This window comes from Lissotriton vulgaris, chromosome 1_1 (genome assembly GCF_964263255.1).
Source record: "Lissotriton vulgaris chromosome 1_1, aLisVul1.2, whole genome shotgun sequence".
Taxonomy (NCBI): Eukaryota; Metazoa; Chordata; class Amphibia; order Caudata; family Salamandridae; genus Lissotriton; species Lissotriton vulgaris.
This window is the reverse complement of record NC_141685.1, coordinates 2067128987-2067155585: the sequence shown is the minus strand read 5'-3', so window position 1 is coordinate 2067155585 and position 26599 is coordinate 2067128987. Positions and strand designations below refer to the sequence as shown.

At 46.3% G+C, this 26599-nt stretch overlaps 1 protein-coding gene across 1 annotated transcript in view; it reads left to right on the top strand.

Annotated features, from left to right (window-relative positions):
• Positions 1-26599, top strand: part of PIK3C2G (phosphatidylinositol-4-phosphate 3-kinase catalytic subunit type 2 gamma) — a 1914223-nt gene that overhangs the window by 1045996 nt on the left and 841628 nt on the right. The window contains exon 14 of the mRNA XM_086920790.1: positions 26210-26321. Within this exon, the coding sequence (XP_086776916.1) occupies positions 26210-26321 (112 nt within the window). The remainder of the gene's footprint in view (positions 1-26209; positions 26322-26599) is intronic.

The window sequence follows — 26599 nt, the reverse complement described above, 5'->3', positions numbered from 1 at the left end:
TATCTGGACACCCTGCTGGACAACCTCGCCAACCTGGGACTCAAGCAACTGGTGACCACCCCCACCCACTACGCCGGACACACACTCGACCCCGTCTTCTCATCCAGCAAGGACATCGCCTTCAGCCACGCCACCGGACTCCACTGGACCGACCACAGCTGCGTCCACTTCAGCTTCGCAAGGACCACGATCCACCACCACCAGCAACAGGCTGCACGCAGGAACTGGAACAAGATCACAGCCGACCAGCTCGCGTCCTCCCTGAGCATGAACCCTCCCACCAGCACAACGAACCCTAGCCAGGCGGCCACCAACCTCACGAAGTGGATCAGCGACTGCGCAGACGAGCTCGCCCCCCTGAGGATCCCGCCCAGCAGACCCGGCAGCAAGAAAGCCCCATGGTTCACCGACGAACTCAAGAGCTCCAAGAAGAACTGCTGAGCCCTCGAGAGAACCTGGTGCAGAGACCCAACACCGGACAACATGACTGCCCTCAAGCTCGCCACCCGAAAACACCACCAACTCATCCGCGCCACCAAGAAATCTGCATTCACGGAACGACTGAACAACAACGCACACAACAGCAAAGAACTCTTCAACATCGTCAAAGAGCTCTCCAACCCCAACGCCGGAAACAACGACATCACCCCTTCGCAAGACCTCTGCAACTCCCTCGCCTCCTACTTCCACAACAAGATCGCGGACATACACAACAGCTTCAGCACTCAACCGACGAACACCACGACCGAACCACCGCCCCCCACCACCACCCTCCGCGCCTGGACTCCGATCAGCACCGAAGACACCGTCCGCACGATGAACTCAATCAACTCCGGATCTCCGACCGACCCCTGCCCTCACCACGTCTTCAATAAGGCCGACGCTGTCATCGCACCCCACCTGCGGGACATCATCAACACCTCCTTCGACACCGCTACCTTCCCGGAGAGCTGGAAGCACGCCGAACTCAGCGCTCTACTCAAGAAGCCATCGGCTGACCCCACCGACCTCAAAAACTACCGCCCCATCTCGCTGCTCCCGTTTCCTGCTAAAGTCATCGAGAAGACCGTCAACAAGCAGCTGGCCGCCTTCCTCGAGACGAACGGATCCCTCGACCACTCGCAGTCTGGCTTCCGGGCCAACCACAGCACCGAGACTGCCCTGATCGCAGTCACCGATGACATCCGAGCGCTGCTCGACAACGGAGAAACAGCGGCCCTCATCCTCCTCGACCTCTCCGCGGCCTTCGACACTGTCTGCCATCGTACCCTAGTACAACACCTCAGCAACGTCGGAGTCCAGGAGAAGGCACTGGAGTGGATCATCTCCTTCCTCGCCGGAAGGACACAGAGAGTCCGCCTCCCTCCGTTCAGATCTGAAGCCACCAAAGTCATCTGCGGCGTCCCTCAAGGCTCCTCGCTCAGTCCAACCCTCTTCAACATCTACATGAGCCCCCTCGCAGACATCGCACGCCAGCACAACCTGAACATCATCTCCTACGCCGACGACACCCAGCTGATCCTCTCCCTTACCAACGACCCCGCCACCGCCAGAGCCAACCTTCACGAAGGGATGAAAGAGGTAGCCGAATGGATGAAGAACAGCCGCCTGAAACTGAACTCAGATAAGACGGAAGTCCTCATCCTGGGATCCTCACCCGCCGCTTGGGACGACTCCTGGTGGCCCCCTGCCCTAGGCAGCACACCGAAACCAACAGACCACGCACGCAACCTGGGCTTCATCCTGGACTCCTCCCTCTCCATGATCAGACAAGTCAACGCCGTCTCCTCGTCGTGCTTCAACATCCTGCGCATGCTACGTAAAATCTTCCAGTGGATCCCCACCGAGACCAGGAAGACGGTCACCCAGGCCCTCGTCACCAGCCGTCTGGACTACGGCAACAACCTCTACGCCGGAACCACCGCCAAACTCCAGAAGAGACTCCAGCGGATCCAGAACACCTCAGCACGACTCATCCTGGACATCCCCCGTCGCAGCCACATCTCCGGACACCTGAGAGATCTGCATTGGCTCCCGGTCAACGAGAGAATCACCTTCCGTCTCCTCACCCACGCACACAAAGCCCTACACAGCCAAGGCCCAGGATACCTCAACAGCCGCCTCAACTTCTACGCTCCCAAACGCCAGCTTCGATCGACCAGCCACGCCCTCGCCGCCGTCCCCCGCATCCGTAGAGCCACCACAGGGGGACGGTCCTTCTCCTACCTCGCCGCCAAGACATGGAACTCCCTCCCCACCCACCTCCGCCTGACCCAGGACCACCTCGCCTTCAGGAAGCAACTCAAGACCTGGTTGTTCGAGCAGTAACAGACCCCCCCATCCCCCCCAGCGCCTTGAGGCCCTCTGGGTAAGTAGTGCGCTATATAAATGCAATGATTGATTGATTGATTGATTGACCCTCCAGCCTTCCATAGCAGGGTCTCGGATCCAGAGCTCAGGAGAACTGAAAAGGCACAGTCGCATGATCTCAACATGTCAGCGCACCAGTAAACTCTGCTCCGCTTGCGGTGCAGTGTTTTTGTTAAACTCTGCTCTTAAAACGGAGTGCGAAGAGTAAAAACTCTGTGAACTTTGCTGGTGGAGTGGAATTTACCGCCCAGGCTTACTTCTCTCCCTGGCCATTAATATCCCCATTCCTCTTAACATGTATTTTCTCAAACCTCTCCAGACCAATCTAACAACTTTTGCCTGGGCCAGGAAACAGACAAGGGTCTCATGAGAAACACTGACCCTTCCCTTTGAGCAGGGATGCATCTATACTTTCCCTGTGCCCAAGCACATTTTGCAAACTTCTGGCGGCATCCCTCCCTTTTCCAGCCGCACACTGCTGCCAAGTCTGACAATTTAGCTCCATGCCCTCTGGTTACTGCCCTGCACCTGCCTGACCGACAGACTTGAGCCAACATTGAGACTGGTCTGTATGTTGTGGGCATGGGATAGGCTGAAACTGCGTCCTGAATGGACTGCCCCTACCCGATGGCCAGAAACCACATGCTCCCCTCACTGAATGTGTCCTTCCATCAGCTACAACAGCTGCAGCTCCACCCCTTTAGTGACCTCTACCCAGAGATGCAATTCCTTCTTGCACAACATATTTTAGATGACGCAGACCACACACATCTAGATGTCTTTCTGTTTCATCGACCGCAAACTGCTTCCACACCCTACACACGCCTTCCTGAAGGCACCACCAGCACTCCATGCGCTGGGTTAACTGATAACAAATCTGTGGCCTGATAAACTCATCACCCACCTATATGCAACAATGTAGGAGAAGGCATCCATGTATGTCCCCGGAGACCAATCTGCCTGGGAGGCAGATTTAGAACCTACTTTGACTATGGAACAGTGGTGCTATTACTTCACTCTGTTCGGTGCTCTCTTGCCAAATTATAGACTCAGACTATTGCACTTTAAATTTCTAGAAAGAATCCTGCTCACCGAGGCAGTATGAGGCTCTCAGAAGGTGTGCAATGTTTCAGATGCGCTGCTAACACAGCTACGTTTCTACATCTTGTTTGGAGTTGTCCCACATTGGCTCAATTTCGGATTGAAGTCTATAATGCCATTGCATTAATCACAGGCCATTGCCCCCAGTGATTGCCCCCTGGCCCTTTTGGGGCATGTGAAAGATGACTGACTGCAATTCCGTTACTTCTGACTAAATGTAGAGTGGCTATCCATCCTGGCAGGTGCCCAGCTCCCCAACTCAAATGCTGACTGCAGTACACAGCTGATTATCAGGAACAGCTTGAAGCATAGTGGGAGATGATGCAGCAATGCTCACCACTCAAACATATTTGGCCAACCATGATCACTTATACCACTTTACAGATGGAGACTGAACCCAGTAGAGAGGCACCCAGTCATAGGGAACACTCAAAAATTACCTAAACTGCTATGCCTTATTATTAAATACTCTTGTTCATGCCCCCTGCATGGGAGTTGCCCTGCTTTTACATAGGTATTCCAGTCTTATGCTGTCCGCTGTGTACTGTATACCAATGTCATTAGGTCTGTGCTTTAATGTAAACTATGATATTTACCATGTGGTCAGCTTTGTCACCATTTAACCTGGTATGCTTTAGCTGACTTGATATGCTGACGCTGTGTAATCCATTTGTTCTCTTCTCCTGTTTTATTGTTACTATATTCTGTAAAAATAAAAATGAAAAAAACAAATAAAATAAAACATCCTGAATGAGTTGTGAAACAAAGCAGAGCAGGAGACAATGTTTTAAGTATGAGGATGTGTTTGCGTTCCTCTGGCAAGATGACTATTTGGGCAGTGCCCAGGAACTTAATTGCCTGCAAAGAGGCCTCCCCTGTCTGAGGCAGATGCCACATGACACCTGCACAGGATCCCTCTTTGTTCCCCAGTCAGCAAGGCTCCAATCACAGTGGGGAGAGAGCCATCCCCAGAACGTGTTTTAAGTTACATTACCGCATTGTAGGGATTTCTAATTTCCCTGCCAAAACTTTGGGGGTGGGAACGCAGGCTTTGCAAAAGGATAAAAAGGTTTCAACATTTGGATTGAGGCAGAGAAAGACACCATGGGACTGTTTGCTGTAGGGTACACAGGAAATGCTTCAAATGTGGGTAGGGTTACCCTAGGGAATATTTACCCTATTGGTTAGGGAGGGGCCAGATATCACCCACAAGCTGGTGCCAGGCATATGTGTGTCATCCCCAGTGCCCTCCTCAGAACACCAGGGGACCTGATGATGATCAGGAAAGGGCTGAACCTACTGTCAGGGACTTGAGTAGAACCCTGAAGTAGGGAATATATCTGGTCTCCCTCTTGTAACCAAGACAAAGAAGTGAACTCCAAAGTTCAAAAGGCAGACCTCCTGTTCAGCTACAGGGACACAACAAGACACAAGAGGCCTTTCCACTAACTGCCTAACTGACCAGTTCCACCTGGACTGAACCCTGCTATTGGCTTCTGCTAAATTGAGTCTTGACATCCAGATGTTGTTCCTAGAATGTTAGGCTGTCTCAAAGTGTACCCCTCTTGAGAAACCTGGGGCTTTGAAACGTTTTGGCTCCAAGCTTTTTTGCCCAGATTCAACGGCTTTACCAGTACTTCGTGCAAAGGCTATCCGAGCTCATGGAGCATATAACTAGCTCTCCATCGCTATAAAGCCTTAAATCACGCCCAGGTCTACCATGGCCAGTTGATCATGGTTTGCGCTGAATGCCTTTTGCACTATTTTCAGCTCAAACTTTAAAATAATTCATATTTCCAGTATCCCTAAATTGATTTTTTATGTTTTGTTGTCATTTTGTTAACTAAAATGTACTCCATTTTCTAAATTGGATTGCGTTTTTCTTGCTTTGTGTTTTGACTTTATTATTGTTTTTGTATTGTACAATTAATTAACACATTACCTCTAAGTTAAGCCTGCCTGCTTTGTGCCATAGCTCCCTGTATTCTTTGACTTAAGTGGTTTACCCTGACAAGGATTGTGATCATTACTTGAGGTGGGAAGTTATGCCCCTCAAATAATTCTAGAATTTTCCACAATAAGCATTGGGCTGACCAAAAACTCACTCTGTGTATTAAATTGTAGACAATAGGTCTTCACAACAGACAGATAAGGTTGCCAGTTAAGCGAAACCTGAATATAAAGATCATTGAATTGGATATTAGTAACATATGTATTTAGATCACCAAGGGCTCTGAAAACTTTACAAGCAAGAACTATAAAAAAGAAAATGTTATTCAATCTCTTTAACATTCTACTATGTTCTCATATAGGCCACTTCATTGATACACCCATTAATTATGGTGCCCAAATAGATACTGTGAGAGCCAAGATCCAAAACTCATCTAGAAGTACTGGTAAAACATTACTGTATTAGAAAAATCTGTAAAGTGTATTATAACACAGTGTTAGAAATGGGATCTCTTGTTGGCTAAGGCTTGTGCCAAAGCCAGGCAGAGACCACCACTCTTGTCAGGGCAAGGGAATTACACGCCAAAGATAACTCCTGCACACCCCCTTGTAGCTTGGCACGAGCAGTCAGGCTTATCCTGGAAGCCACGTGTAAAGCATTTGCGCATGCACACAGCAACAACATCCCAGGCACACCACAAAAGGAACCCCACACAAGGTTATATCAAAAATAGCCTTTGTATTCTCATAACACATTAGAATAGTAAACATAATATACATGGTGCCACCTGGCACTAGTTCATATTTACAAGGGATTATATACACCTGACAGGACACACTAGACCACTGTCAGAACCATCACAGAGTGAACTTAGTAAAAGTAAAACATATCATAAACGTAAAACCAGTAATCACTGGTTATCACTGTACTTAGCATCAGCCTGTAACATAAACTACATTATGCACAGTATCACATTAGGCGCAAATTACATTCTGTGCCAACCTCACCAGCATAAACACATTATGCAATTCTCTCATAAGTCTCAACGCATTAGACCCTAACCTCATAAGCATAACTCACATTAGGGAATAATCTCATTGGACCATAATTTCATTGGCATAAACCATCATATGCAAAACAACCTCATAATCATAAAAACACATTTAGAGGTATAAAACAGGGTGCGTAAATCATACTACATGAATCACATTTCTTAACACCACATAATCACATTAGGGCCTAGCGCCCTATCACTCTCAGTCACCTAGGCCAACTCAAAAGGGGCTCAAATGCTCTATGTCCACAAGTCAGGGCGCTCTGCCAATGCAGCTGAAGTCAAGGTTGCACACTCTGCTCTGGCCTAAATGTTGCATCTGGCGCTAAGTGCTGTGCAGCTGTGAAGATATGGGACAAGAGAGTGCATCTCCCTCCTAACTTCGAAAAGACATGCCCCCAAAGCACTGAGGACTAAACGATGCAGCTGCCCACTATTTGCTGGGCAGCTGGGAATATTAAAATGAGGCCTGGCACCACTGTGCCTTCTGGACAAATAGTTATGCAAAAAGTTGCAGCTGCCTGCGCACTCGCAGGGCAGCTGGGAAAGGAGCAAGGGTGCCCTTGAACATCTGGGCCATCGGGGTCTCACTAGTGCTATTAAAGAAAATTGGCCCAATGTAAGAGCACACGGGCTCTCCTAAACACATCTGCCCCAATGGAGCGCACTGGCGCTTTAAAACCAACATGTTTCCGATGGAGCCACACGGGATATAAAACAAAATATGCCCACGATGGAACGGCCCTCTGCCATGTGGGGACGCTCAGGGGTTAGGCACTGGCACTTGTGCCTCGGCCCCCTCTTCCCCGCAGCCCTCTACACTCACCGGGCTGTGGGCCATCCTTCTGACGAGCTCTGCTGCTCTCTGCACTGGCAGGGCTTTGTGGAGGCTTGCCTCTCTACTGGGGCCGCCTTTCTTGGTCGCGCTGTGGTTGCCTTCCGGACTCCCTCTTCACTACAGGAGTCCTGCCTGGGGTCGCGGCATCACAGCTCTTCACCCGGGCCCCCTCCTGAGACCCGGAACTTGTCATCAGAACTCGGGGAGGCGAGATAGGCTCCCGTCCTCCCCCTTGGCACACCGGGGCTCCCATCGACTCACGGGAGCCCCTCATCGACACAGGCATTACTTCCGGTCCTGCAGCCTCCCCGCCCAGAAGCAAGCAAACTTTGCCTGGCTTCCGGGTCGGCGGCCATTACTCACTCGGGCTGCGGCGGTGAAACATGGGGTGGGATCCCGCTCTGTAAAATGATATAAGCAGGGCGGGCACCCACAAACGCTCCAAAAGAATGCGGGGTGGGCACCCGCCTTTTAAATAAAGAAATAAGCGGGGTGGGCACCCGCAAAGCTCAGCATCGAAAGGAGGGGGGATCCCCACGTCAGGATTCCCTGCCATCAAGCTGCAGCTCAGCTCTGCAGCGGAAAGCAGAAGCGCTCCTTCCTCCTGGGGTAATTTCAAATAAAAGTGCCCTTCAGGTTTAGGAGCCACAGTTCCACAGCAAACAGTCCAGGAGAGTTTCTGGGGCAGGGCTGGTTGCAGGAGCCAGCACACAGGGCCCTCCAGCAGGGAGGCAGTCCCCATGGCGGTCCCTCCTGGGCCCCAGCAGCACCAAGCCACCCTCCATCAGGATCAGGAAGAGAACACTCTCATGGGGTCAAAGCCCCTATATTTATATGCCCTTTTCCTTTGTGTCAGAGCACAGGGCTTGGGAATACCAGTTTGGACTGGTTTAGAGGAGATTTGGAGCACTTTGTTTTGCTCAGCTCCTCTTTCCTTTGTCAGGTGGGATCTCCGGGATCAGACGCACCAGAGAGGGCGGAGCCAGCATTGTGGAGGGAAGGCACAGCCCTATTCAGGTCGCAGGTGCAACTCCTCCCTCCCATCTGCAGGCAGATCTCTCTATTCACCACTGGGTTGTCTCACCCTGTCTCCTGGAGCCACCCACACCTCTCAGCTCCTGTCAATCACAAGCCAGACATGCAATTCACATCAGGCAGGAAGACACACAGTACACAGAAATGCCAACTTCTAAAAGTGGCATTTCTACACCAGTCACCATAAATCTGCGCACACCATTGCACAGCATTTATTTTCACATGTTCATACATACTAAACTCGCCCCTGCACTTCTCTCACATCAGGAATTACCATGGACACATATATCCCTATGCATTCCTATGGGAGGGTAGGCCAATCTCACCACATGCACTCAGAGCGCACACACACTTTACACACTTTACACTGGGCCACAGTGCTAAAGTGCCAAGAGTCCTAAAAACACTATGTCAGACCTTAAGGCAACAAGTTCAGGGGTGAACCTGCCAAAAGGGCCAAGTCCAACACACACAATTACACTAAAATAATTAAATGGTCTAAACTCATGAGTAAAGTGTTCCCACTCACTGTGTATTAAGGTACAGTGCTCGAATTCTCCTGGTATGGATAAATATATGCAGAGTGTAGTGATTAGAAAATCATCCTCCACAGAATAGAATCAAATCAAGCCTCTGTTCAGAGAAGACATAAAATAGGCGGCGTAACAATATAGCAGCCCACAGATTGCATAATGAAAGTGTTTAGATTAATCTTCTAACATGGTCCGATAGATATATCATACAACACTAGAAAATATGATTTTTCCATCCAATAATTACAGAGAGAACTGCGTCAGCGGTAGTCTGAGCACATTGTTCTGCAGCGTGAGCAGAAAAAGGATAGTGTATTTTTGAGCAAGAGACAGAATATGAACACACTGCACAAATGTCAAATAGGATTCCTGCCTAAACATTACATCACTGACCACATCTTCACCTCACAATGCTTGACCATCAGTCAAATAAATGAAAACACCTAAGAGGAAAATATATATTATTTTGCAAACAAATGTTTAATTCTTCCACACTTGGAATATTGTAAATCTTATTCCACTTAATCATGCTTTTTCTGATGAACACCTAACTCCTTTAACATTTTTTAACTCTTTTGTGACACTATCAAGGGCTACATATGTATCTCAGCCATACTCTGCTTCTTGTTACAGTGCTAACCATTGTTTATTTATAAAGTTTTATGTAGCACAGACTAGACCTGTTGAGGGTATCAAAGCGCTTTAAAAAAGTTACATCAAAAGAAAAGTTGAGTGCTAGTCACATCGAAATGAGTAACTAACATGAGATCGTTTATGTTGTAGGTTCTCTTCGAAAGTCAGGAGTGTGTTAGTCATTCTCGCTTAGAGTTCATCACGAATCCTGGTAGGTGAGCAGCTTCTGGTTGGTATCAACTCACAACAGGGCTGGGATCAGGAGAGAGGTTTATTCATTAGAAGTAGTTTGACTTCTTTTTTGAAGGAGGTGATGGAGGGGTTCATTCTGATTGCTGGGGGCAGGGCATTCCATAACCTAGGTGCTAGGCCAGAGAAGGTGGGTGTGTAGGTTTTCTTTTTCCTAAATGTTTGCGTTTTCAATAGAAGGGTGTTGGTGATTCTCAAAGTTCTGTTATTGCGGGTTAATTCCAGTTTATTGGCTAGATACTTTGGTGTGTTGAAGTGCAGGGCTTTGTGTGTCATGCATGCAATTTTTAGCTGTGCTCTTGCCTCACAGGGGAATAACCATTTCTTCATGGGCACAACTCATTAGTTGCAGGAGTATGATCTAACAAAAGCAAGGCATACTAGTGCATGCATACATATGTATTTGTATTAAAAACGATATCAGTGTAATGTGAATAGTTCATATTTGCTGCCAGCCACGCATACAATGTATTACTTTTAAAATGCTCTTGGGAAAGACGTTTCTCTTAACTTGATATGCTTCTGCCATTGTTTCAGGAATCGAGTTTGGAGGGAAGACCAATGTTGCTGGGCTTCGGTTGTAACAACTCAGGCCTTTTGCAACTGAAGTCCTGGGCCCTCTTAGTGTAGAGCCTTTTGCTTGGAACCATATACCCCATTTTAGCACTTGGCTTTCTGGGTAGTGAGGCAAAGCAGCCCAAGGCTTACTCGGAGGCGACAATGTTGACTAGAGACTCAAACCACATACATGCAACAAATTAAGACTAAATAAATCAGTGTCGAGTCAGTGCTTTTTCTTTAAAAAAATAAAGCAAAGTGCTGTATTACACACACAAAAAAATACTGCAAATAGATTTAAGAATACTTAGAGACCGGTAGGTGGAAAAGCCTGTTAAGGACCTCACAATGAACAGGGTCACGGATTTACGAAAGGTAAGTAACCCCCTAAATATACCTTGTGTTGTAGGCATCTCTAATGGTCAGCAAACTAGCAAGCCTGAATCCTAAAACCATAATACCCCTATTTTCTTACTGTACAATAATGGGTGTAGTCAATAAATGTCTTACCTAATGACTTTGTTAGGGTGTCACTACAATATTGTAAAGCAGTAAGAAAAGAAAACACAATTAAATCAATCTCAAAACATTTCTGGATGGTACCACCTTTCCATAACATTGCACAATATGTGCATTGATTTACTGTTAATGTCAGTAGTGGTCAGTAGTGGTCAGTACTTTGCGATCTAGCTATGTAGTTTTCTGAATCTTTCTTTTGCACCTGCTGCAAAGCAGCCTCAGTGCCTAAAACAAAAAGGTATCTGCACCCCAGAATCATAAGACAATAAGAGCTGGGAGTATTTGGAAAAACCAAGAAAATTCTGACCAGGTCATCTGTTTTTTGAACCTGGGAGACATAGGACGTCACATAATTTTATGGCAGCAAGCTCCTGTGGGTCGTAGAGCACCCACTGCTGCACTGCAGTGCCACCCAGAGTGTTACCAGACTCCTATGGTACCCCTGCACTTCTGGGGCCCTGAAGGACAAACATGTAAATGAAAGAGGTCCCTTTGCCATTTGCAGTGCCCCGTAGCCTACAGCCGTTTTCTTTTTCTCTACGAGGTCAGGCAATACTGAAGAGACTTTGTTTTTTCCCATACATTGTGTGCTCGGTCCCAGGACTTACTTTTAATAATCTGAGTGGCACCCCCCTTCCTGTGGGGAACCTAAGATCATGGTAGCCCAGGACCTGGGCTATGCCCAAGCCTGCAGGACAATGCCATCTCCCTGTCCTGCAGACACTGGTTCCTTTACTGATGCAGAGTCCAGGCTGTGGCTGTAGGCTGTTACTCTGTGTTCCTTGCTCCCCCAGAACACTGGTACAGGGAGTGGAAGGCAGTGCACTCAAGTGGTCCCAGGGCTCTGCTCCTCCCATGGAGTGTGGCAGTGGTTCACTCTATAACCATGGCTCTGGTCTTCTCAAGGGGTGTGAAATTAAAGGAATGAGGGACCATGGCTCTGGCCATTTTGTGGGACTACTAAAAGTCAAGGCCAGGCATGCCATGTGTGGCGCAAATATGATCAGTCCCCACTTTCTGAAATGATCCCTGGAGTAACAGGCACCGCTTGATGTGGTCTAAGGATTTTCAGTCTGGAGGCTTTGGGTGTACCCTTCAGGCAGGCCCAAAATTACAGGCCTGAACCAAACACTGCTTACTGTGGAGCTGAGAAAAACTGGATGAGACTTTCAACCTCATTGTGCCCCAGTTGCCAGGAGGGTTAATTTTCAGCCTTCTAGGCTCCAAGCATTTGTAATTTTGCCACAGCTGTATTTGGCAACTGTTCTCCCTTCAATAATGGAGAGATTGGCAACTGCCCTTTAGCTCTTCACACCAAGGACCTGCTTCTCTGTCTGGGCTTCTGCATCATCTCCTCAGCCTGGGGTCTTCCTCAATAGCACATCACAGACCACAAGGCAGGTTACCATCACTTCTTGTACTCTCCAAGCCCCATGGCCTCCTTACCACTTGTGGGGTGCATGTGTGCCCAGCAGAAGTCAGAGGGTTACCCCACTATAGAATCAGTCAATCAAATCTCTAGGGGAACCTTATCCGCCAGGGTCTTTCTGCAGGTTCAGCCCTATACAGTTCCCTGAGATGGAATGGGAGACCTTGGACACACAAATACAAGACAATAGAAGTATTTGCAAGAAATTTGTGCATTAGTTTACAGGGTGAGAACCCACCTTAAATAATAATCTTTCCCTGTCAGGGTGAACTATCTCAACTACCTGATAGGTATACAGAGCAGACAGGCTTAACTGAGAGGCAATGTGTAAAGTATTAAAGTAGCACTCAAACTATAAATAAATAAACACACAGCGAAGAAGAATCCCAAACCAGTACAGAAGTACTGAGTATATTTTAATAAAGAAAATGACACCAAAACTGCAAAACTCCTTATGGGGGACCTAGGAGATAGGAAAATATCCCGCATTTACCAAACACTAGTAACACATTGCTCCACAACACTACAGAAGCTCCGAGAGGAATGGGAGAGGGATGTTGGGGAGTTAGAGGAAGAGGATTGGCTGGAGGCATTGGAGGCCCCTAGAGGGGCAGCCATAGCTTTGCGGCTGCGGCTTATCCAATTTAAATACTTACATAGGATTTATTATACCAGGGAAAGACTGTGGAGGGCAGGCCTCATTGCATCACCAAATTGTCATAGATGCGAGAGGGAAGTGGGGTCGCTGATGCACACGGTATGGAGTTGTGGTTCACTGGCTAAGTTCTGGAAAGGAGTTTGGGATTGCTTGACTGAGGTCTTGGGGTGGGACCTCCCGCGCACGTCACGCTTAGGTCTGTTGCACGTGATGGATGGGGTAGGGGGGAACAGATATAAGAGACATCTATTGCTACTAGGCCTGACCACTGCCAAGAGAGATGTAGCTAAGGCATGGAAAGACCCCAGGGCTCCTTCTGTTCCGGTGTGGAAGAAGGGACTAGATTTTTGTATGGGGCTGGAGCAGCCAATCTTCGAGGCTCGCGGCTGTCCGCGTAAGCATTATAAGATATGAAAGAGATGGGCCGACTAGAGCCTCCGGTGGGCCAGGAGACTACTCTAGAAACTGTATAAAGAGCTATAATGAAAGGTGTAGGCTTACTCTGAACTTAGAACTGCTTTGTAGAACAGAGGAGACGGAGTCATGTGACCGGGGGCGTGGGATCCAGGGGAGGGGAGTTGGATGGTTTTGGAGGGGGCGGGGGGACCAGCATTGTTCAAAGTTGATGCTATTGCCGGCTAAAAATGATGTAAAGATTGCTAATTCATTGATAAAATGTGTATGATTGGCAGTGGACTCCTGAGTATGGGGCGCTGCACTATATGTGCAATCCATCTAATAAAATCTGTTTGAAAAAAAAACTGCAAAACTCCAAAAAGTAGAACCGGAGATTTGAATTTTTAGATTTTAGATTACAAAATATTACCAAAAGGTGCAAAGCATCAACCATGGGTATCTGGTTACGCTAGACCGCATCAAAGCCATAAATTTGGACTGACTGTGATAGATCGCTGGTCAGATACAGGTACCAGGTTCCTCCCAATGGAAAGTTTGCCTTCAGATTCAGAATATTTTATGTAGAAAAAGTGGTTGTTGATGAGTCCTTGGTGTGGCAATCTGTAAGCTGGATCCGAAGCAGGCTCGACAAATTTCAGGTTGCTGACGTGCGTGGTCTTGGTGTGGTCATCGACGAAAGCAGGAAGACCTATACATCTATTAGATGCTGCTTGCATCAGTCTCAGAGAAGCCCTCTATGTTCATAAACTTTTCTGGTACTCTGATCTCTTTCAGCAGGGCAAACCATCAAGTTGAGACTGACCAGCACTTCTACATTGATGGCAGCATTTTTATTGGTTCTCCGGGCAGAAAGTTGGCAAAACATTTCTGAGTCCTACTTTTTGCAGTGTGGTGACAGGAGGAATACACTTTAACACCAGCCAAGGGTCCATGACCCGGGGGAGGGGGGGGGCCGTGGTGGGGGCCACTTGGGGATTAGGACTTACTCATGCAGAGACACCAGGGCAGGTTGGAAGTGATCAGCTGAGTAGTTACAGGAAGAGAGCCTATGGAAGCGTGTTGTGTTCCTGTATCTCAAACAGGTAGTCAACCAACTGGGTTTAAGGCAAGCAGTTCCAGTCTTTCATTAGCTTCGTCATACAATAGGGCAGCCTTCTGTTTGTCCGCAGGTCCAGGAGTGTTCTTAGAAGTGGTCCATGGAGTTTACATTTATCCCCAGTGCCGGCCTGTAGTTAGAAGGCAGTCCTTTGTCCACCCCATAAACCAATTCTGGTCAGTTCCTCCCCTATCATTGGGTTTGGAGTGCCTCACTAGAGGGACAAACGGGAGGCAGGCCTAGCTGTGAGCCAGTGACAAGGGAGGTATCCTTTGAAGCTCAGGAAGGGGCTAGGATAAGCCCCCAAGTCATCTTGTCAAGGGAGGAGACCTACTTCAGACACACACCAAGAGCCCTTTGTCCATTGTCTTAGAGCAATACACTTCTCACCACAGTGGTGCCATCTGGGTTCAGGTGACGGCTGGACACTAGCAGGAAAGCCTTTTCGTTTTAGGCATATTGGGAGTGTTACTTTCAAAATAGTAATATAAAATCCGTGTTGACATTTAATTTCTTCCTTGTTTAGGGTCTTTTAAAAATCCCAGTAGGTGGGCATCTCTGTCCAATCCAGAGATAACACACAATTTATTTAGAGTGCTTTATAATGCACACACATGACCCAGGGGTATTAAATCGCTGTACATCGGGTTCACTGAAACAAGATGAAAGGTATAGACACAGATACCTCTGGAGTAAAGAGCCGCAGTGGGCTGCACAATCGATCCATTAATATTCTGTTAGTCTCTGTGGTGGGTATTTGCTGCTGCTCTGAAACTATTTAGTTGCTGACATTAAGACGTCCTTTGTGCCCTGTCTCTCCTAAAGTCTATGCCAGGAATCTATTCATTAGGATCTTTCATTCCTCATTTTTGAAGAAGTGGATCGATGGATTTGAGCGTACCTTGGGCGTTAAGGCATTCCAGATCCTTGGTGCTGCTCCAGGGAAGGATTGTGCGTACGTTTTTTTTTTCCGAATCTAGGAGGTTCCAGCCTTAGAGAGTTAGTGCTTCTTAGGTAGCGGCTGCCCCTGAATATTCAAATCTTATCTGTTAGTTAACTCGGTTCTTTAAAATGCAATGCTTTGTGTGTGAGGCAGGCAATTTTCAGTTGAGCGCTTGCTTCAGGGGAAGCCAGTTTATATACCTAAGCGATGGGGTGATGTAGTCAAAGCGTCTAGTTCCTGTTAGCAGTCTCTCTGCTGCATTGAGTTGTTTTGAGTGGAGCTGTTCTCATTTTGGGTAGTCCTGACAGTGTCGCTGCAGCTTATTCTAGTCTGGAGACCACAAGTGCCTGTACTGCTTGTTTGAAGTCTGAAGGTGGTAGAAATGGTTTCAGTTTTTTCAGTGTTCTGAGTTGGAATGTCACACTGCGTTTGGTCGCACTGATGTGAGCTCTCATATTTAAACTCTTGTCCATTGTTATTCCAAGGGATTTTGTGGAATTAATGAAAGTAGGTGTGCAATTGAGTGTGTCTAGGTACTCGAGCCAATCCTGGATGAGTGAGGAGCTGCTTGGTGTGTAGAAAAGAAGGAATTCGGTTTTCAGAGAGATCAGCTTGAGGTTGTTTTGAGAGAGCCAGGTCTGGGTTTTGATTAAAGTGTTATTCAGTTGCATGATGTCATCTAGGGAGGATATCTTTAAGTATAGTTGTGTTTCCTCTGCGAACATGTGGTATGCAATGTTTGATTGGTTGAGGACTTTATTTAGTGGTTCCATATATAGGTTAAAGAGTGTCGGTTAAAGGGTCGACCCTTCGGGAACTCCACATCTCACTGGTGAGGAGGCAGAGAATGAGTTTCCAAGTTTGATGCACTGTGATCGATTCTGTAGGAAGGAAGCAAACTAAGAAGCAAACTAAGAAGTCACCTACAGCTAAACCAGGAAGCTCCATCGGGCATCAGACAAAAAAGTTCTGTCTCAATACTTTGGATGAGGGTAGAAGGAGAGATATAAATAGAGGGAGGATGCGGGAGGAGACGACAAGAGGGACGAAAGGAAGTGCAACAATGTGGTTTAACAGTGTAACAGAAAAAGATCAACAATTACAACATTACATTGGACAATCAGCAATACATTAGGAGAGGAGAGAAAGGAGAGAGAAAGGAAGTGGGGGTAGGTAAGGTGAGAACGTGAGGATAAGGGAAGAGACAACCGTAGAGACGAGAGGAAGTCTGTCTAAAGACCGACTGGGTAGGTGACGACTAAGGAGGGAATCCACGGTCCATCTCCCCTATAGCTAAACCAGGTAGCTTCATCAGGCATCAGACAAAGTAGTTCGGTCTCAAGTGTCGAGGGAAGAGGATCGCATAAAAACAGGTTGGGAGGGAGATACGGCAGAAAGACGAAGGAAAGTCTGTCCAGAGACCGGCTGGGTAGGTGACGGTCGAGGGGGAAATCCCAAAACCCATCTCCTCTATAGCTATCATGTACCTCCACCGGGCTTTGGCCAAATAGCTAGGTCTCAATGAGAAACATTAAATAACATGGCGAGAAAACTAAAGGGAGCGTAGAGAGAGGGAACAGGGAAGGTTAGAAAGAGAGGATATGGGAAGAGACAACAAGGAGAGATGAAATGAAATCTGTCTAAAGGCTGACTGTGTAGGTGATGACCAAGGAGGGAATCCATGGCCCATCTCCCCTATAGCAAAACCAGGTAGCTCCATCGGGCATCAGACAAAAAAGTTCAGTCTCAATGCATTGAGAAAGGGGAGAAGTAGAGATATCAATAGAGGGGGGAAGCGGGAAGAGAGGACAGAAGAGACGAAAGGAAGTCTGGCTAAAGACCGACTGGGTAGGTGACGTCCAAGGAGGGAATCCCTGACCTGTCTCCCCTATAAACCAGGTAGCTTCATGGGGCATCAGACTTAAATAGCTAGCTCACAAATGACGCGAGAAATTCACTGGTATACAGGGTGGGGACTAGGGCAAGGACAGGTGGGGCAAAGGTTAGTAACAGAAAAGAGGAGTGGAGAAGAGCAGGGAGGGGAAGGGGGTAGGTAGTTCGGTAAAAAGTTCCCATGGATCTGCTGCGAGGCATTCAAAAAGCAGATCCGTTTCTTCACAGGCGCCATCTTGAGGTTAAAACGCCTGGTGAGATTTACGCCAGAAGTCTTGTGTTGCTATGACCGGTAGGAACGGCGGCCACAGCTTCAAACGCTTCCGACCATTCGAAGTCCGGGGACAAGAAAAATCCAAATAATATCCAGGGACAAGTAAAATGTCTGCTAATAATTCTAATTAGTGCTAATTTTAGAGTTGTGGGGAGTATGGCGTTTTACTTGTTAACAAGCTTGTTCCCAAAGTTTCCAGGTGTCTGTTTCCGAATTTGAGGGGTTACTATTGATTAATGTGTCATTTGAAGATGTCTGCCCGTTTTGCAGGGTGTTTTTGCATTGGTATATGGAGCAGTCTTCTTTCTGTTTCTAGTGTTGTTTTTCTCAGTTCTGATCTCAGGGGGGTTTCAAAACAGGGTACGCACAACATACTATACACAATACACTTCCTAGCACCCAGAAGCATTAGCACATAAATCGCATTAGGGCCTTGCACCCTATCCATCTACCAGTCCCCCCCTGGCCAACTCCAAAGGGGCTCAAATGCCCTGTGTCCAGAATCTCAGGGTACACTGCCAATGCAGCGCCAGTCAGGGGTGCGCCATCTGCGCAAACCTAAGCGTTGCAGCTGCCCACTACTTGCTGAGCAGCTGAGGACAATAACAACAGGGCCTAAACGCTGCAGCTGGCACTAAGTGCTGAACAGCTGTGGAAGGCATGGCACCCCTGTGCCACTTCTGTCCCTCTCAGGGGCTCTCTGAAGGATTGCGCCTAAATGGAGCAGCTGCCCACTACTTGCTGGGCAGCCGAATAAACCATATCTAGAGGTCTCAAAAACAGGATGCGCACACCATACTATACACAATACATTTCCTAGCACCCCAAAAGCATTAGCACATAAATCACAGTAGGGCTTTGCGCCCTATCCATCTACCAGACCCCCCCTGGTTAACTAACCATCTCCAAAGGGGCTCAAATGCCATGTGTCCAAAGTGTCAGGGTGCACAGCCTATGCAGCGCCCGTCAGGGGAGTGCCAACTGCGCAGACCTAAGCGTTGCAGCTGCCCACTACTTGCTGGTCAGCTGAGAAAATAACAGGGCCTACAAGCTGCAGCTGGCACTAAGTGCTGCGCAGCTGTGAAAGGCCTGGCACCTCGGTGCCACTTCTGTCCCTCTGGGGACTCTCTGAAGGATAGCGCCTAAACGGAGCAGCTGCCCACTAATTGCAGGGCAGCTGTAGGAGGCAAACTGCAGCAGGGGGCTGTCAGTAGTCCTTTAAACAGACTGCGCCAATCGTTGGGGCCCTTTAGGCTCTAGACATCCTGACCCATGGAGCACACGGGCTCCTAGAACAACTCGATACTCGATAGAGTATCAAGAGTACTCGATAGAGACATACTGACCTCAGTCCTATGTCAAATCTATAGTGTATATTATTTAATTGCGCAGGGCCTATTGTGAATATAAGAACTACACTACAGCCTTGCTTGATATCTTGGTGTACCTCTGTTTTCAGTGCCTCTACTCTATAGCCAATCCTCTCTCTATCCCGCCACTATCTATGTTGTCCGTTTCGTTTCCCCTTTTCTTTATCTGTTTGCTTCTTGTGGCCACTTGTGGGGTCTTCCCCCTGGAGAAACTGCAGATCTGATTGTTCTGGCACCGTCCTCCCACAACCATTGGTTCCCTGGTTCCTGTAGTCTAGTACGAGATGAGTGGAGAAGAGGCAGATTGTAGCCAGAGCATTGTGGTCACACTATGGTCACTTTGTCTCCGCTGCAGCTGTGGGAGGCACCCTATCAATCTCACTTGCTCCTACTGTCTGCTTTGAGCGCTATCAATTCTCACTTCGCTGCCACTGTCTGCTTTGAACATTGCAATGCACATATGGTTGAAGGCTCAGTAGGGCACCTCTTTGATCAGGTGAGTAAGTTCATCCCCGCTGGGTGAACCTGGGTTTTCACTCACTGGTATCCCCCAGTGAGCTCTGCACTACCAGGCCATGCAGTGTAGTTTCAGTTTTGGGTCCTGCTCCTTAAAGTCCATGCTGGCGATCCAGCGGTGCCAGGAGGCGCAGTGCCTGTAACTCCCCCTTAGGCCTTTGTTACTACGGACGCCATTTTGGGGTGTGTGCAGTGTTGAGTCCTTGTTTCTGTTTCATTCTGAAGGAGGGGTTCATTATGGGTCCCCACGTAGCACTTCCCTGTGTGCTGTACTTGTAGAGCTATTATTACAATTGCTTTTGCTTTGCTCTACTTAAGTTAACTAGTTGCTCCCCGACTTCCGTTGGGCTAGCGAGTTTGCACTAGCGTTCAAACATACAGGCAGCCTCAGAGACTACTACAGTGGTGCGACGTGACGTAGCAAATGTGCTGGTGTTTATAGTATGCATGTATGGATGTTTTATTGGATTTGTGAAGTGCAAACCTAGATGTAAAGCTACTTAGCACTGTAATGCTATGTTACAAGAGGTGCCAGGGGTCGAGATAGGGTGATAAAGGGCACATAGGGCACCTGCTACGTCAGGGAACGCTTTGGATTCAGGGCTCAAATCCCTCTTGTAACAATGCATGACTTCTCCTCCTTACACATTGCAGGTTGTAATATTCGTAACTCTGACAGCCCCTTCTAGCATCAACCCTCTGTGGAGCTCATCCGAACATGCTGAGGTGGAACCATGGTTTTATGGCGTGTACAATAACTATCAAACTTGGACATCATATGTCTTTTTGTCAATCAATCAATCAATCAATCATAGTACTTGTAGAGCTCGCTACAGACCTGTGAGGGTCTCAAGGCGCTGAGGGGAGGGGTTTGCTGCTACTGCTCGAAAGCCAGGTCTTGAGGAGTCTTCTGAAGGTGAGTAGGTCTTGAGTCTGCCATATGTGGGTAGGGAGGGTGTTGCAGGTCTTGGCGGCGAGGTAGAAGAAGGATCTGCCCCCGGAGGTCGTTAGTTGGATGCGGGGGACAACTGCGAGGGCGAGACTGGTGGAGCGGAGCTGGCGGGTGGGGGTGTAGAAGCAGAGTCTGCTGTTCAGGTAGGCTGGTTTGAAGTTGTGGAGTGCTTTGTATGCGTGGTGAGGAGCTTGAAGGTGATCCTCTTGTCGTCAGGGAGCCAGTGTAGGGTTCTCAGGTGGGGGGTGATGTGGCTGCGGTGGTGGACGTTGACGATCAGTCGGGCGGAGGCGTTTTGGATGCATTGTAGTCGATGTAGGTGTTTGGCTGGGATTCCTGCGTAGAGTACGTTGCCGTGGTCCAGTCTGCTTCTGAAGAGGGCCTGTGTCACCGTTCTTCTTGTTTCGGTCAGTATCCACTTGTAGATCCTGCGGAGCATGGAGAGGGTGTTGTAGCAGGAGGAAGAGACGGCGTTGACCTGTTTAGACATGGAGTTGAGGATGAAAACTAGGTTGTGTGCATGGTCGGTGGGTGTTGGTGCTGCTCCCAGTGTGGTTGGCCTTTTGGAGTCGCCCCAGGCTGAGGGGGTGGGTCCGAGGATGAGTACCTCCGTCTTGTCAGAGTTCAGCTTTAGGCGGCTACTCCTCATCCAGTCGGCGACGGCTTTCATTCCATCATGGAGGTTGTTTTTGGCGATGTATGGGTCCTTGGTGAGGGAGAGGATGTGATGGGTCTCGTCGGCGTAAGAGATGATGTTGAGGTCATGATGGCGGGCCACTTGTGTGAGGGGGGCCATGTAGATGTTGAACAGTGCCGGGCTGAGGGATGAGCCCTGGGGACGCCGCAGATGATTCCGGTGGCTTCGGATAGGAAGGGTGGGAGGCGGACATCCTGGGTTCTGCCGGAGAGGAAGGACGTGGTGCAGTCAAGGGCCTTCTCTTGGATTACCGCTTCTAAGAGGCGTGTCTTTAGAGTGTGATGGCAGACCGTATAGAAGGTGGCCGACAGGTCCAGGAGGATGAGGGCTGATGTTTTGCCGTTGTCTAATTGTCGCCTGATGTTGCTAACGTGAAGTCCACCTATTCTCACACAAATAGGATTGTTGCCCTGGTGTTCGCTTATAGGTTTTAGATTAGTACTAACTTAACTTAAACACATTACCAGTGCCAATAGCTCTGGCTAAACACTTACAAGGTCTAAAGGTGAGACCGATTGCATTGCAAATACTTGTTGGTGTTAGTACACAGGTTGCCATGTATGTGCAAGTTAACTGTGACATGGTCTGACCAGAGAAGGTGCACTGATCCCCAGACACCGCGATCTAGAGTCTGAGACTCAGTGAAGATAATAAGTTCAGGCAACGGTCCTCAACATGGTTTAATATTTCTTTTTCAGTAGGTGTGATGCCTTTCCAATTCAGGGTTCAAATATTTCTTGTGCATTCATTGTTGTTGGATTAATCAGCAGTCAAATTTGGAATAACCAGTCTCTGTTCAGTGACGTTAGTATCTACTAATGCTGCCTGTTGTATAATGTTGGACTGGAAGATGTGTGTGCGGAAAAGTTTGAAACAGGATGGGTGTTGAATTTGGACAGCAGCTATTCAATATAGTATGGTTTGAGATGTTATTTATTTGCAGATGTGTAACACTTAAAATATGTGCTTTTGCCCTATTTCCTATTTCTGTGCACCTGGTTAAAAAGCAGTAGTTAGTTTGGAAAAGTGGTTATGCTGGGCTTGTAAACCGCAACTCAGTGAGTACTATCAATAAGTTGCGGCCGTTCTTGCCTTAAAAAATGGTTCATAGTCATGTAATTGGAGTGTGCACTACATTCTTTGCTGTCAATTGTAATAAGAGTCTGCAAATTTTCTTATGGTACGTTGTGTTACAAGAATTGAGAGAGCTTGATGCAGATTGGGTTTAAAAACTGATCCAGGACCTAAGTGCTGAAGTGCTTCTGATACATTAGCCTGAGACTAAATTTAGCCAAACGGAAGAAGAATGCTATGCTTCTAAATATTCTGTAGTGCTGAATTTAAAGACAAGGGACACATGTACAAAAGGTTTTAATGGTCGCAAACTGAGAATCTGGCTGTTTACGCCTGCTTAATAGCCTTTTGACATGTACTAACTATTTTGCGAGTCTTTAATCTATTACGACGTGCAAAATAGGGTTTGCGAGTTGGTATTAGGAAGGGATGTGTTAAGTGTGTCCCTTCCTTATAGAGAGTCGCAAGGGGATGTATGAAAGTCTAGTATTTTACTGCCTACATCAACTTGGTGGTAAGCCATTTGCAAATGTGTAGGGATCCCCAGGTGATCCCTTCTGGTTTGGGAATGGTTGGGAAAAGTTTTTTAAGAGCAGGCAGTGGTCAAATGGACCACTGCTTGCTCTTAAAAAATGAAACTGAAACGGTTAATATTTACTTTTGAAACACATTCAGTTTTCCTTTAAAGAAGATGAGATACATTTTAAATAAAAAACATTGCTTTATTGAAAAAGCAATCACAGACATGTTGGTCCAATGACCCCAGCAGGTCACCATCCCAGTGATTTCGCCCAGTCCCAATGAATTTAAAATTGCAACTTCCCTCATGAATATTGATGAGGCAGGTTCATTTGCGACCCACTGGAATTCCCAAACTGTGTCAAACACACTGTTGTACATCGTATTTTGGAACTCATAAAATCTGGCGGTCCTACATGTGGTGCATGATCATTAAACCCTTTTAACATAAAAGTGCTGAAGTACTCTTGCATCATGTTACGAGAGTTCTGGCCCTGACTGTGACAGTTGTGAAGTGGTCTGTTATTGTATGTTTTGGTGCTCATGCAGCTTTGGGAGGTGGGTATTAAGGCACAGTCCTCCAGTGAGTTGGGTCTGTTGAGTCGGCCAGATAAGTGAGGACTGGAGAGGGCTGGTTGGTATGAAATAATCTTATAAATGAATAGCCATTTAGCTGTATTCAGAGTGGAAGGAAAAAGTGGTCTTTCAGTAGATCAGATCCTATCATTTTCGCTTCAATTCAAATGATCCAATGCTAAGCAAGGTACATTTGGCAGCTGCTCTCTACAACTACCTTCTCTTTTTGAAATCTTTCAAGCTTTTGCAATGTGCAGATCCACAACTATTTGCTTCTTTTGAGAATTGTTCATGAAAATTAGGTGAAATTGCATGAATAGTATGACATTAAGTTCCCCCTATCCCACCTGAGAACACCTTAAACATACAGTCTTGAGGGAAGTAAAATAATACACAACTTTTCATAATGCACAGTTTTAATAATGTTTGTGTTTTTCAAGAGCAAGAAATGCGCATATTACTTGAGCATAAACTAAATTTGGCACTTTCCCAGCATACAGCACCCATTACTCCTAGTTTCTTTTTGTGGAAAGAAAGAGCTCTGCCTATTGTAACCATATCCTCCTCAGTAAATTACAAGTACCAACTTACGATATCTGGAAAACCTGTATTACAAGTGCAGAGTTTTTTTGCCCATAAGAGCCGTAAATGTCATACAATAGAGAATAAGAAATCTACATCAACAATTGGGAAATTAACATTAAATGTATTGATTTCTTTAGTAGGATATTTATCTGGACAGGGTGACTCAATATACCCCCAAGGAACTGGGTACTGTAATCTACAAGAAAAATATGTTCGTGGAGGATTTATTTACACATAAATTTATCTTTCTGCTGGTCAAACAAATTATCCAATTATATAAGCGCAACAATTGTGTATAAAGAAAACAGTGACAAAATCGTGTAGACATAAATATTTACTTTTTATTTGAAATGCATCAACGAAACATTAAATCCATTAAACACGATTTAAGTCCAAATATTTTTCTTTGATTCAGCAATACATCAACAAAACCACACTGACACCACCTTATGATCCTTATGTACACATTCATTACAGTTTGAGGATCTAGGAAAGCGCAAGGATCCTCCTAACTATGTAGGTCCACTGCACACGAGTACATAAAATATACTTCATCACAATTTTCAATGAGGGATTTTAAAGGACCATGTGGTGTTATTACTGTTGTTAGAGAGGACACATTGTTGAGGTTTCGGTCTCATAAGGTACATCAGGTCTGCAAAAATATCATCTGGACCCAGTGTTGCAAGGTAGTCATTCCCAATGGTACTGCCACAAAAACCAAGAAAAGGAAAAACATAAAAGACACCTACCACAATGTCATGCTATGCATCGCTAGCCAACAATCCATCACCAAAGTAACAACATTCAAAAACCACTTAATATAAAAAGAAATGTGCTGATGTGTATTTTATGGACTGGCCATTGATAAAGCAGTACATTTTTATGTCTACACCATTAAATCATTGTTTTCATTAAACATGAATGTTGCCCTGATGATTTGGATCAATTGTTTGACCAGCAGAAAGATCAAGTTGTGTGGAAATAAATCCTCCAGGGACCTGTTTTTCTTGTAGACTTCTTAAGTTGGCTGCAGCAATCCCATTCCATACCTGCCAGGGTGGGATTAATGTAATTACAGTTCTACATTGTATTAATTATGCAACCAGTTAAACTGATGTAGAGCTGAGAATCCATGTATTTGGGCACTGCACTCATCTGGTGAGAGAAAATCACTTTTTAGATTACATTTCTGAAGTTTGATTTAGAAATTAGATTTTCTTCTATGTAAAACAGAGTGCTGTTACCAAGCTGTTTGAGTATATTTTGGCTGTGTTTTTTGTAGATGGCAAAGAAGGCTTCACAATATTCTTTGAGGTGAATTAAAATCACTAGGTGAATCACTTCAGCAACAAAAATGTCTGGTACATGCTTCCATCTGGAGTTGCCCATTTTCAGTAGAGTAGGAGGTGGTGACCAATAGGGAAAAATATTCCTCAAAGTTTGTGCAGATATTCATTAGGACTTTGAAATCAATGGTAGTGAAGGCAGCAGAGAGATCAAGTATGAGATCAATATGAATTGGTTATCAAGAGAAGGCATAAACAAGAAGGCTAGATTGAGTGCTGCCTTTGATGTAAATTGATTCAATGATGTGGATTTTAATGGTTCCCTGTGTTGCAGGGGTCAATGTACATTTCCTTATGTTTTTTTTGGATGTGACTCCACAAAGATTTAAGTCCAGAAGAAAAATATTGTTTGGATAGTCAATGGGGAAGGATGATGAGGCTAGTGATCACGTTGATGAACGTGATAAAGATATTGTTAGCCACAGAAGTCCATAGAGCAGGTTGAGTGTTGCTGTCTGGGAGCCAAAAGGGGGCAATGGCAAATAGTATTTTTGTTAGAAATTTCCAGGTTGAAAGTTCTTCTGGAGGGGACGATAGATGCTAATTTTGGCCAAGCATCTATAAGACCTGGCTCTCCAATTCTGCTTTTCCTTTGCCTGCCTTTCTTATGACTCTACCAAAGGTGCAAACAAAATGGAGCATGCTGATGTCAGATATATGTAGGATATGTTTACCCCTGCTGTGACTCTGGTATTCTAGTCTTAGTGTTCTTTCTCATTGTTGCCACTCACCTCCAATCATACAAATCTTTAGAGCTGAACTATCTACCACCTGGCTGAATGCAAAAATCAGAGATGGGTGTACAGTACAGTTGAAAGCACGCGTTAGGAATATTAAATAGTGTTGTCATAGCAAAGGTTCAATAATTGCACTATATTCATTATATTTTTTCAATCTCTGAAAATTGCTGCCTTCATTATATGGTTTACTATATTATATGAAACAAAAATATCAGTTGGTTCAAGGACTTTTTGATCCTTTCCTAGAAACAGCCTAACGTTTTTTCTTCTCATCCTATAGACGTCTAATTCATGGAACAAAACTTATGGGCCTGTCATTGCACAGCGAGCTCCCTGCAGTTATCACACCTGGAGCTTTTGATGTAAGCGTCCAAGCACTTGTAACCTTACAGGTAAGGAATCTGTTCCAATACATCATGAGTAAACCTTGCATTTTACTAATTAGAAAACATAAGAAACAAGACGTGTATTGACCTGCCAGCAGGACAATGAATATGGTGTTGATTTTTCAACATGGGCCCATTGAACATCCAGAAATAGACGAAAACATTGTTCACAATTTGGGCCAAAATAATTGTTAATGGTTTTATGCTAGGGGGCTAACCTTTGTTGCACCCTTGCACTAAATAAATATGTAAATAAAAAGTTACGCATGGCAAGCGTTAATGTT